Source organism: Scyliorhinus torazame, chromosome 5 (genome assembly GCF_047496885.1).
Source record: "Scyliorhinus torazame isolate Kashiwa2021f chromosome 5, sScyTor2.1, whole genome shotgun sequence".
In the NCBI taxonomy this organism is placed as follows: Eukaryota; Metazoa; Chordata; class Chondrichthyes; order Carcharhiniformes; family Scyliorhinidae; genus Scyliorhinus; species Scyliorhinus torazame.
The window spans coordinates 110564155-110577258 of record NC_092711.1 but is presented as its reverse complement, the minus strand read 5'-3'; the positions used below and the strand labels follow the sequence as shown (position 1 = coordinate 110577258).

General features: G+C 46.1%; 1 protein-coding gene and 1 long non-coding RNA gene across 2 annotated transcripts; one reads left to right on the top strand and one right to left on the bottom strand.

Annotated features, from left to right (window-relative positions):
• Nucleotides 1-330: 330 nt before the first annotated feature.
• LOC140421666 (uncharacterized) lies at nt 331-7214 on the bottom strand. Its single transcript, XR_011946974.1, has 3 exons — nt 7133-7214; nt 6132-6237; nt 331-1444 (listed from the first exon to the last, which is right to left on the bottom strand). It is a non-coding gene; the product is annotated as an uncharacterized lncRNA (long non-coding RNA).
• A 923-nt stretch (nt 7215-8137) lies between these two features.
• LOC140417857 (uncharacterized) lies at nt 8138-11890 on the top strand. Its single transcript, XM_072501300.1, has 2 exons — nt 8138-8306; nt 8505-11890. The coding sequence occupies exons 1-2, from the start codon at nt 8138-8140 to the stop codon at nt 9368-9370; spliced, it is 1035 nt and encodes a 344-aa protein (XP_072357401.1). The 3' UTR covers nt 9371-11890.
• The last annotated feature ends 1214 nt before the right edge of the window (nt 11891-13104 follow it).

Sequence of the window (13104 nt, the reverse complement as noted above, 5' to 3'; positions counted from 1 at the left end):
AGTTTTCACATTCTTCCCGTGTTGTTTCCTCCGGGTGCTCCGGTTTCCTCCCACAGTCCAAAGCTGTGCAGGTTAGATGTATTGGCCATGCTAACTTGTCCCCAAGGTGGGGTTACAGGGATAGGGTGGGGAATTGTGTCCGGGAACAGTGCTTTTTCAGAGGGTCGGTACAGACTTGATGGGCTGAGTAGCCTCCTTCTACACTGTAGGGGTTCTGTGATGATTCTCGTGACAACGAAACTCCATGAGCTCCTCACACTTGTTAGATGGGAGGATGGAGTTGACGGGGAAAGGGAGACCACTTCAAAAGGAATTCACGTGAGTTAGAGATTTAAAAAGTCAAAGCTGATTTATTTTTCTTTTATCAGTAATAGTAACAACTGTGACAGATCTGGGGTTTATTAACATGAACAGAAACAGACTCCAATGAACATGATTGAGTCCTGGATGTGATTCACAGCAAGATCCAATCACTGTCGTTACTCGTGAACTTGCTTGTGTCTCAGCAGGTTGGATATCCGAATGAATCCCTTCCCACACTTGGAGCAGGTGAACGGTCTCTCCCCAGTGTGAATTCGCTGATGTACAGTGAGTTCAGATGATCGTCTGAACCCATTCCTGCAGTGAGAGCACCTGAACAGTCTCTCGTCAGTGTGAACACGTTGATGGAACACCAGATCCCAGGTCCTTTTGTAGCATTTCCCGCAGTCTGGACATTTAAAAGGTCTCTCATCAGTGTGAACTCGCTGATGGGACATCAATTCCCCAGAACCTTTAAAGCCCTTCCCACAGTTCTGACATTTAAACGGTCTCTTGTCCGTGTGAACTTGCTGGTGTCTCAACAGGTTGGATGAATCAGTGAATCCTTTTCCACACTCGGAGCAGGTGAATGTCTTCTCCCAAGTGTGAACTCGCTGGTGTTTCGATAGGTTGGATAAATCATTGAATCCTTTCCCACATGTGGAGCAGGTGAATGGCCTCTCCCCAGAGTGAATTCGCTGATGTCTCAGCAGGCTAGATAAATGAGCGAATTCCCTCCCACACTCGGAGCAGTTGAATGGTTTATCACCAGTGTGAATTCTCTGGTGTGCCAGCAAGTTGGATGACTGAGTGAATCCCTTCCCACATGTGGAGCAGGTGAATGGTCTCTCCCCGGTGTGAGGGCATCGATGAGTTTCCAGCTCAGATGGGGAACGAATTGCCTCCTCGCAGTCCCCACATTTCCACCGTTTCTTCCCACTGTGAACGTGTCTGTGTCTTGTCAGGCCTGACGATTGACTGAAGCCTTGTCCACACACAAAACACGTGTACGGTTTCTCTCCAGTATGATCGGTACTTTTTCCTTCCATGTTCAAACTCGATGATATTCAGGGCAGGATAAATTCGACAACTGTCATCTCCCGATGTGGTTTGAGTTTCCTGACTGCAAATCCTCCCCGTGAAACTGATTTAAAACAAAAAAACAGTGAGAGAGACTCCACAAAAACACAAAGGCAGGTTGTGAAATTGAGCTGAATGAATCTGGTCATTTATGGGGCCGGCACTAGGAAAAAGTGACCATGAAAACTGCTAGATTGTCAGAAAAACCCAACTGATTCACTGATATCCTTCAGTGATGATGTGGAGATGCCGGCGTTGGACTGGGGTGAACACAGTAAGAAGTCTTCCAACGCCAGGTTAAAGACCAACAGGTTTGTTTCAAATCACTAGCTTTCGGAGCACTGATCCTTAGGTGAATTCACCTGGGAAAGGAGCAGTGCTCCGAAAGCTAGTGATTTGAAGCAAACGTGTTGGACTTTAACCTGGTGTTGTAAGACTTCTTACTGTAGTTCAGTGAAGGGACTCTGCCCCTCCCCCGCCTCCTCTGTCTGGGCCTACACAAGACTCTGGCCTCTATGAGGGGAGGAGAGTGAGGGAGGATTGGGAGCAGAAGCAAGAGAGGGATTTTATATTTGTACAAATCAATCAGGACTTTACCAGAATCTCCCAAACCCTCAACCATCACCTCCTAGAAGGAGCAGTGTGTCAGGTGTGTGTGAACACGAACACCATCACCTCCACGCTCTCCAAGTCACACACCGTCCTGATTTGTCCAACATCCAGTACTGGATGAGCACAACTTTCCTCCATTTACATATCGGGAAGACTGAAGCCGCTGTCTTCAGTCCCAGGTGGTGACTTACTCACCGTAGGATTTCTAGCCTCTGACCTGCTCTTGTAGCCGCAGTATTTATATGACTAGCTCAGTTCAGTTTCTCGACAATTTGGAAAATTGGATACAAAATGGGTGAAATGGCAGAATGCAGAGTGTGATGGTCGAAGGCTGTTTTTGTGACTGGAAGCCTGTGTCCAGTGGTGGACCAGAGGAATCGGTGCTGTTTGTGCTGTACATTAATGATCTGGGTGTGAATGTGGGAGGCATGATCAGTAAGTTTGCAGATGACATGAAAATTGTCGGTGTGGTAAACAGTGAGGAGGAAACCTCAGATTACAGGATGATATAGATAGGCGGGCTGGTTAGATGGGCAGAATAGAGGCAAATGGAATTTAACCCTGAAAGGGTGAGGCCATGCATTTTGGGAGGACTAACAAGGCAAGGGAATACAGAGACATGGTTGAGGGAGGAACAGGATTGGCAGCTGTCCAAGGTATAGAATCATCAGGTGATAAAGGCGGAGATGTAAAAGACGATGTGAGCTGCAATATTGATCAAGGAGCCAATTACTGCAGTGAGGAAGGATGATATCTTAGCAGACACCTCAACTGAGGCCATCCGGGTGGAACATAAGAACAAAAAGGGGACAATCATGTTTCCGGGAGTGCGTCATAGGTCCCCAAAACAAACAGTGAGGGAGAGGTGGAAGAGCAGATATGTAGGCAAATCCCAGAGAAGTTTAAAATAATAGGGTATTAATAGTCAGGGAAATGGTAGAGGTGTCAGTGGTTGTGACCATAACTGGTAAGGTTTCAGGTAGTTATGGAAAAGGAAAAGACTCACTGGAAATAAAGGTTCTGAACTGGGTGAAGGCTGATTTCAATGTGATACAACAGGATCTGACCAAAGCAAACTGGCAGCAGCTACTTACAGGGAAATCTTATACAGCAGTGGGAGTCATTCAGAAAGGAAATAGAGAGCGTACAGGGCCAACATGCTCTCATAAAGGTAAAGGCCGGGACCAAAATGTCCAGAGAACCCTGGGGGTCAAGGGATATACAGAATTGGATCAGGAAAAAAGGGAGGCAGGAGACCCAAGACGGTGGATGCCCGAGGAGTGTAGAAAGTGCAGAGGAGTACTTAAAAAAATAAATTCGGAGAGCAAAGAGGTGACATGGAAAACGCTGGCGGACAAAATAAAGGAGAATGCCAAAGTGTTTTAGAAGTATATTAAGGGCAAGAGGGTAACCAGGGAAAGAGAAGGGCCCATTAAGGACCAAAGTGGTAATGTGAAATGAAATGAAATAGCTTATTGTCACAAGTAGGCTTCAAATGAAGTTACTGTGAAAAGCCCCTAGTTGCCACATTCCGGCGCCTGTTCGGGGAGGCTGGTACGGGAATTGAACCGTGCTGCTGGCCTGCCTTGGTCTGCTTTCAAAGCCAGCGATTTAGCCCAGTGCTAAACCAGCCCCTAACTCCTTTTACAGGGGATTACAAGGGGAGGATTTACACATTTACACATGTGTGTCTGGAGCCGGAAGATGAGGGTGAGATTTTAAATTAGTAGTTTGCATCTGTGTTCACTGTGGAGAAGGACGATGTAGATATTGAAATTAGGGAGGGGCACTGTGATATAATTGAACAGATTAGCACAGAGAGGGAGGAAGTGTTAGTGTTTTAGCGGGCATAAAAGTGAGTCATACAACAGTGGTAGGGAATATATCGGAAAGAATTCTGAGGGACAGAATTAATCTCCACTTGGAGAGGCAAGGATTAATCAAGGATAGTCATTGTGGCTTTGTCAGGGGCCGATCATGTCTAACAAATTTGATTGAATGTTTTGAGGAGGTGACTAGGTGTGTAGATGACGTAGTCTATATGGACGTCAGTATGGCTATTGACAAGGTCCTCTCTTGGAGACTGGTGAAGAAGCCCATGGAATCCAGAGCAATTCGGCAAATTGGATCCAAAATTGGTTGAGGGGCAGAGGGTTGAAGGTTGTTTTTGTGACTGGATCACTGTGTCCAATGGTGTACTATTGTGATCAGTGCTGGGTCCCTTGCTGTTTGTACTGTACATTAATGATCTGGATGTGAATGTGGGAGGTATGATCAGTAAGTTTGCAGATGGCACGAAAATTGGTTGTGTGGTAAATAGCAAGGAGGCAAACCTTAGAATACAGGACGATATAGTCGGGCTGGTTAGCTGGGTAGAACAGTAGCAAATGGAATTTCACTCTGAAAAGTATGATGTGATGCATTTTGCGAGGAGGAACAAGGTAAGGACGTACACACTGAACGGTAGGGCACGAGGAAGCACAGAGGACCAGAGGGACCTGAAGGCAGCAGGACAGGTGGAGAAGGGAGTTAAGAAGGCTTTATTAGCTGAGATTGAGAATATAAGAGCAGGGACATTATGATGGAGCTGTATAAAACACTGGTTGGGCCACAGCTAGAGAACTGTGTGCAGTTCTGGTCGCCACAGGATAGGCACTATAGAGGAGATTCATCAGGATGATGCCGGGGCTGGAGTGTTTCAGTTATGAGGAGCGGCTGGATAGACTGGGGTTGTTTTCCTGAGAGCAGCAAGGCTGAGGGGGAACTGATTGAGGTGTAAAAAAATTATGAAGGACATGGTACTTGCTAGAGTGGTAGTGGGAGGTGGGGGGGTTTAAACTAATATGGCATGGGGATGGGAACCTATGTAAGGATTCAGAGCAGAGAGAAATCAAGAGCAAGGGAAAAGACAGAACAAAAAATAAGAAAAGAGATGGGCAGATAAATCAAGGGCCAGAATCAGATAAGAGCACAGTAAAAAAATAGTAGGGAGGGGCAGCACGGTGGCGCAGTGGGTTAGCCCTGCAGCCTCACAGCGCCGAGATCCCAGGTTCAATCCCGGCTCTGGGTCACTGTCCGTATGGAGTTTGCACATTCTCCCCGTGTTTGCGTGGGTTTCACCCCCACAACCCAAAGATGTGCAGGCTAGGTGGAGTGACCATGCTAAATTGCCCCTTAATTGGAAAAAATGAATTGGGTACACTAAATTTATAAAAAAACAAATAGCAGGGACCGGTCAAGGAATGTTTAAGGTTTTGTACCTGAATGCTCGGAGCACTGGAAATAAAATGGATGAATTAGTTGCGCCGATAGATGTGAAGGACTATGTACAGTTAGGAATACAGAGACATGGCTCCAAGGTGACCAAGGATGGGAACTAAACATTGAGGGCTATTCAGTTTTTAGGAAGGACAGGCAGAAAGGAAAAGGTGGTGCAGTTGTATAATTGATTCAAGAAGATATTGATGTCATATTGAGGGAAGATATTAGCACCGATAATGTGGAATCTGTATTGATCGAGTTAAGAAACACCAAGGGGCAAAAAGTATTCATGGGGTGGTATACAGATCACCAAACTGCACTGATAATGTTGAAATAGCATTAAACAGGAAATCAGAGATGCATGTGATCAGGGACCATCTGTGATTATGGGTGACTTAATTCTGCATATTGATTGGGCTAATCAAACTGGTAGCAATGCGATGGAGGAGGATTTCCTGGAATGTTTAAGGGATGATTTTCTCGACCAATATGTCGAGAAACCAACGAGAGAGCATTGTCAAGGCCAAGATCGATGGATTTTTAATCAGTTGGGGAATGAAGGGTTACAGAGAGAAGGCAGGAAAGTGGACTCAGTGAGTGGTTCATCTATGATCTTATTAAATGGCAGAGCAGACTCGAAGGGCTGAATGTCGTATCCCTCTTCCTATTTCTTATGGTCTTATGGAGATTGAGGGGAGAATTGATAGAGGTGCACAAGATTGTTAGGTTTAGATAAGGGTGTTAACCAAATGTTGTTCCTTTCAGCTGATTGTAAAAGATTACAGGACACAGATTTAAGATTTTGAGCAATATCGACATGGGGGATGTGAGGAAGAAATTTTACTCAGTGAGGGGTAAAACCTGAACTCAATGCTTACACTCAAAGGGAAACAATATTCAACTCCTGGTGAATCAAACGATGCAGCCAGACTGAAATGTGAGATTTGGTTTGAATTTCCCGTCTGCAAATCATCTTCAAATATTCTGTAAAATAAATTTACAAAAGCCATCACTGTCAGTCCAAAAATGAAATTCAGAAGACAAATATTTCTCTTGGTTGGAGTTTTCTATGTGTAAATCCTCCCCTTGTAATCCCCTTTAAAAGGAGTTTCCAAAATCTATCACTGTCAGTCGAGGATAGAAATTCACTACATTTTCTCCTCCTGCTGACAATGCATGCTTCCTGTTGCACTTTGCCCCTTGTCATCATCATCCTTGACTCAAGGATGACATATTCTCATGGTCGTGTTTTTCTGCTATGGATCTCCATGTGACTGAACTGTGACCACAGATCTTTGGACACACTCCACCAATCGCTGGCCCGCTATACAGCCCCACCGCTCCACGCCAGCCACACAGTATAAATTTGACCCTATTTCCAGTTCTCTAGCTTTCACAAAGAGTCATCCAGACTCAACATTAGCTCCCTTCTCTCTGCACAGATGCTGTCAGATGTGCTGAGATTGTCCTGTATTTTCTGTTTTTGTTTCAGATTCCAGCATCCGCAGTAAAATGCTTTTAACTCCATGTGGTAGGCAGATCTGGACAGCAGGATTTGCTTCCTCTTGCTTCTGTATTTTCCTCATCAATAAGACATTGAGACTAAAGGCGAATACTGTGTCTCCATTCTGAACAATGGGTAGCAAGCTCCTCCCAGTCGTTGAATCATTGCCCCCTACAAAGATGGCGACCACACATGCGCATTGCCTCAATTAAGATGGCGGCCGTCAACACGCCCAATCAGTGGGAGCCCCATACAAATGGGGGAAGAGGGGGTTGATCGGTTCTTTTTTTAGGATTTGCGGTTTGTACAACATATTTAGAAAGCCGCTTCGCCCACCCACTGGGTCCTTTGCTCCCTCTGAACCGTCATACGCACCGATTGAGGATCGGAGAAACAAACATCTGACCAGCGCCATTACACACACTGCGCATTCCCATCTCCCAGCATAGTCCCGCCCCTTCATCGCTCTGATTGGTTGGAGGTCCAGCGGTTCCCTTTCGGTCTTCCAGCCCTTCCCCGCCTCCTATTGGTCCAGATCTGCAGTCAATCACTTCCTGGCAACCTGAAGCATGCGCAGTGTCGCTGCTGGAGCTGGACAACAGTGCGAAGGCGCATTGGCAAAGAATTTAGAGCATGCGCAGTGTGCATGTTGCCTCGGCCCTTGTTTGTCCCGGAGAAGCGGAGTCAGCGTCAGGCGGTGGGTGGGAGAATTTGGAAACACTTTGTGGATCCGCAAACCCTTCACAATCATTGTCAGCTCCCTGGTTTGCAGCTGCGGAGCTTCTCCCTCCCTCCCGGGAACAGGCCCAGGTTAACGGGCACCATCCTGCTTCAGACACTGGAGATTGGTTCACATCAGAGGATGGGGGAGGGGGACAATAAATAAGAGCTTACACTTTGCACTCAAATCAATGAGGACCCTGATCTCTGGCAAGGAAGGAAACCCTGGCAGGTGGGCGGGGAGGATTCACAAACACCCGCTGGAGGCCCCAAACCCCCTGGACTGTCAGTGATGGATTTTGTAAAATTATTTTCACAGGATATTAGCAGAATTTTCAGATGTGAAACTCAAACCAAACTTCACATCAAGATGCTTCAGTGATTTGATTCATCAGAACCTGAATATCATCAGCCTTTGTATACGGAAGGAAAAATGTTTGTTCCGCCTGTGGGAAAAGATTTGAAACATCAGTGTGACTGAGAAAGCACCGAGATACACACACCCGAGAGAGAGTTTCCAATGTGCTGGATACGGAAAGAGCTTTCACCAGCCTGAAAGCAAAACCACCACATTCACAGTGAGTAGTCACCCTGTACATATTCTGTGTAAACGAGGCTTCAACATTATACAACCTGGAGACGCACGAGGACACTCACATCATGGAGAAATTATTGAAATGTGGGGACTGTGGGAAGGGATTCAATTACCCATCTGCATTGGATATTCATCGACGTATTCACACTGGAGAGAGGCCGTTCACCTGTCCTGTGTGTGCGAAAGGATTTGCTTACTCATCCAGCCTGTATACACATCAGCGTGTTCATATTGGTGAGAGGCCATTTACTTGCCTCGAATGTGGGAAGGGGTGTAATGCTTTATCAAGTCTCCTGATTCACCAGCAAGTTCACTCTGATCAGAGACCATTTCAGTGTTCTGATTGTGACAAAAGCTTTAAAAGCACAAAGGACTTGCTGAGACACCAGCGCACTCACATGGAGGTGAGGCCTTTCGCCTGCTCAGTGTGAGGGAAGGGATTCACTCAGTCATCCCACCTTCTAACACACCAACTGGTTCACTCTGATCAGAGACCTTTTCAATGTTCATACTGTGAGAAGTGTTTTAAAAGTAAAAATGATTTACAAGCCCACCAGCGCACTCACACTGGGGAGAAGCCGTTCACCTGCTCTCTCTGTCAGAGGAGATTTGGACGTTTATCCCAGCTACAGACACACCAGCGAGTTCACTCTGATCAGAGGCCATTTCAATGTTCTGACTGTGGGAAGAGCTTTAAAAGCAAACAGGATCTGGTGACACACCAGCGAGTTCACACCGGGGAGAAGCCATTCACCTGCTCTGTATGTGGGAAGGGATTCACCCATTCATCCCACCGTCTGAGACACCAGCGAGTTCACACTGGAGAGAGGACATTCATTTGCTCTGTGTGTGGGAAGGGATTTATTGATTCACCACACCTTCTGATACATGAGCGAATTCATACTGGAGAGAGACCCTTCACTTGCTCCATGTGTGGAAAGGGATTCACACAGCCATCCCAGCTCACTGTACATCAACTTGTTCACACTGAGCAGAGACCTTTTAAATGTTCTGTCTGTGTGAAGAGCTTTAAGAGCACAAAGGACCTTCTGAGACACCAACAAGTTCACACTGGGGAGAGGTCATTCAGCTGCTCCATGTGTGGGAAGAGATTTGCTCAGTCATCCCACCTGCTGAGCCACCAGCAGGTTCACACGGGAGAGAGATCATTCACCTGCTCCATATGTGGGAAGCGATTTGCTCGGTCATCCAATCTGCTGAGACACCAGCGAGTTCACAAGTCACTGCATGGGTTAAATTCTGCTGTTGCTGCTGCTGTTAATCCCATGCAGGGGTGAACCATATTCATTCTGTTACTAAGGAAGTTGGAGTGGGCACTTAGATAATCTCAGTGCAATTAGGCAGAGTCAATATAATTTTATGAATAGGGAAATCATGTTTGACCAATTTATTGGAGTTCTTTGAGGAAGTAACAAGCAATGTGGATAAAGGGGGACCTGTGGATGTGATGTATTTAGATTTCCAGCAGGCACTTGACAAGGTGCCACTTAATGTTCACTCCACAAAATAAAAGCTCATTGTGTAGCTGGTAACAGCATGGACAGAGGATTGGTTAGCGAACAGGAAATATTGTGGAGGTAAAAATGAGTAATTTTTGATGTAACCTGTGGAGTGCCACAGGGATCAGAACTGGGCTTCAACTATTTTCAGGACTTGGTTGACATGATCAAAAGTATGGTTGCAAAATTTGCTGTTGCTGCAAAGGTATGGAGGAAGATAAGTTGTGAGTGATCATAAGGAGTCTGTAAAGGGTGCAGATAGGCAAAATAAGTGAGCAACAATTTGGCAATTTGAGCATAGTGTGGGGAAATGTGAACTTGTCCACTTTGGCAGGAAGAATAGAAAAGCAACATATTGGATTGAATTTATTTATTGTCACGCATAACGAGGTACAGTGAAAAATATTGCTCTGTGCACAGCTCAGGCAGATAATTCCATCCATGAAAAGAAAATACGTAGGGCAAACAAAATACACAATGTAGAATTTATAGACACAGACATCGGGTGAAGCATAGAGTGTAGTACTACTCATTCATAAAGCTGTGTGAAGAGAATGTAAAAGAGAAAGGTTAGTCATAGTGTTAGTATTAGAATTAAGTTTTAAGAGATTAGTATGATTATCGGAGATGTAAGAAGAGGATCTGTGTGAGAGAGCTCGCAGAGAGTCGCCCCGTTCCGGCGCCATCTTGCATTGCTTATTTAAATGCACAGAGATTGCAGCTCCGAGGTACAGAGGGATCGAGGTGTACTGGTGCATGAATCAGGACCAGTTACTCTGCAGATACAGTACACGATTGGGAAGGTAAAGGGAATGTTGCTGTTTATTGCAAGGGGAACGTACTGCAGTTGTACAGAACAAAGAACAAAGAAATGTACAGCACAGGAACAGGCCCTTGGCCCTCCAAGCCCGTGCCGACCATGCTGCCCGACTAAACTACAATCTTCTACACTTCCTGGGTCCGTATCCCTCTATTTCCATCCTATTCATGTATTTGTCAAGATGCCCCTTAAATGTCACTATTGTCCCTGCTTCCACCACCTCCTCCGGTAGTGAGTTCCAGGCACCCACTACCCTATCCAAAGTACTCTGTACGATTTTGGTCTCCTTATTTAAGAAAGGACATAATTTCATTTGAAACTGGTCAGAAAAGGTTCACTTGACTGGATGAGGGGGTTATCATAGGAGGAAAACTTGGACAGGCTGTGCCTGTATCCACTTGAGTTTGAAAGAATAAAGAATGAGGGGATCTGATTGAAACATATGGGGCTGGATTCTCCCATTCTGGGGTTATAGCCCCACGCCGGCGTGGGAACAGTGGTGTAAAACGGCTACCGATTCCCTGTTTTGCTGGGGGCTTGCATGTCGGCTGCGTAGAGCACCCGGCTCTAGCTGCCAATATGCCCTGGAGAATTGCCGGGTCTGTGGCCGCACATGGGCACGGCGGTGGCCTGAGCGGCCGCGCTACATGGCAGAGGCCACTCGTGGACCCGGCCTGCAAAATAATGACCCCCCCCTTTGGCTGGCTCGCATGCCCCGGACCACCCCCACAGTGCCCCCAGCCCCTAATAACCCCCTGCCCACGGATCAGCCCTCCCCTGACTGTGGCAGTGCTGGACTGAGTCCGCAGCCGCCATGCCGAGTTCTCGACAGGATGGGACCACACGCGACCCACAGCATCGGGAAATTGGCTAGTCGGGGGAGGAGCATCAGGAGGCGGACCTCAGGCAAAGTTCTGAGGCCATCGATACGTGGCGCGGCGTACCATTGTGATTTAATAGTGATTGATAAAGGTTCAGCATAACTTGCCTGCTTTTTAAAAATAAATTTAGAGTACCCAACTCATTTTTACCAATTAAGGGGCAATTTAGCGTGGCCAATCTGCCTACCCTGCACATCTTTGGGTTGTGGGGGAATAACCCACGCAGACACGAGGAGAATGTGCAAACTCCACACGGACAGTGACCCAGAGCTGGGATCGAACCTGGGACCTCCACGCCGTGAGGCAGAAATGCTAACCACTGTGCCACTGTGCTGCCCACCTTACCTGTTTTTAACTGAACGGCTCTACTGGAAGGCTACATGTTATCCGTGTCTGCGTGGGTTTCTTCCGCGTGTTCCGATTTCCTTCCAAAAGTCCCGAAAGATGTGCTTCTTAGGTGAATTAGACATTCTGAATTCTTCCTCAGTGTACCCGGACAGGCGCCGGTATGTGGCGACAAGGGGATTTTCACAGTAACTTCATTGCAGTGTTAATGTAAGCCGACTTGTGACACTAATAAAGATTATTAATATCCAACTTGTTAATGAGCAATCAATTTTTAACTCTCTTTATTTCTTTAATATTAATCAGTGTAGGCGGGCAGTGGTGTAACCCTGTGTGTGGAGTTTGTCTCATGGTGGTAACATGGAACATCAAGGTGATAGAAGAACCCAGACCGTGGATATCTGAAGAACTGCATTGTGGGCTCAAAGTGCAAAGTATGATGGACAATTTAGTCAAGTCACAGCCTTGCCAGAATTAGCAATGGCTGCAAAATGAGTTGAATTGTGCAGGAGAACTAGCCTCAACCTGTGAGAAAGACGTGTTTGTTTGACGTGATAAAGGTGGTTGTAGCAGTCTGGGGATTGATCACTGTGTCGGAGGTCACAAAGTGGAGTCAGGCTGGCTTGATTCGTTCAGGCATCAACTTGTAAGAGGCCCAGGACATAGGAACAAGGGAGAAGGCAATGATGTAATTGAAAAACAATTAAATGGGCTACAAACAGGTCTTACCTAATATTTTTTATTCCTTCACGGAGATCAAAGTCCACATCCCGTTAATGAATAAAACAAAGTGTGTGCCTCTGTCTAAGTCACCATTTATTGCCCATCCCTAATTGCCCTTGAGAAGGTGGTGGTGAGCTGACTTCTTGAACTGCTGCAGTCCCTATGGTGTCACCCACAGTGCGGTTAGGGAGGAAGTACCAGGATTCTGACCTAGGGAGCATGAAGGAATGGAGATATATTTCCACAGCAAGATGGTGAGTATTACAATCCCAGTGATGTAATAACTGGATGGGAAGATCCCAGAATGGAACCCTGGCTTAAAAGACTAACTTTGTTTTGAAAATGTCGAGGAACAGAGTCACAGGATTGCCAATTAGCTTTCAACAACAAAAACAAACATTTATTAAGCATAAAAAGTCTGTCTGTGATACAATATTCCTTCACTCCTACTTATCTTCACAAACGTGCATAGTTTTCAAGGACAACACAGGTTACTACATGTATTTTGCTATAATGTTCTCAGTGGACACACAGTCCCTTTAAACCCATAGGTTGACCATGATCAGGCAGCACCGCCCCCCCCCCCCCCCCACTCTGAAACCAAGTGGTAGGTGCAATTCAATCCATCTTCTGTGGATTCCTCCTCAATTTCCCCCCAGATGATTGTCACAAATGTTTCCAACCTCGACTTTCCAACAGATACGCTTTAAAAACTTCTTCCAAATCAATGCTTTCTCTCAGCT

Coding starts and splice junctions, on each gene's coding strand:
- LOC140417857 (XM_072501300.1), top strand. CDS start 8,138: ATGGAGAAATTATTGAAATGTGGGGACTGTGGGAAGGGATTCAATTAC. Junction 8,307..8,504: donor ACATCAGCGTGTTCATATTG/GTGAGAGGCCAT, acceptor GCTCAGTGTGAG/GGAAGGGATTCACTCAGTCA.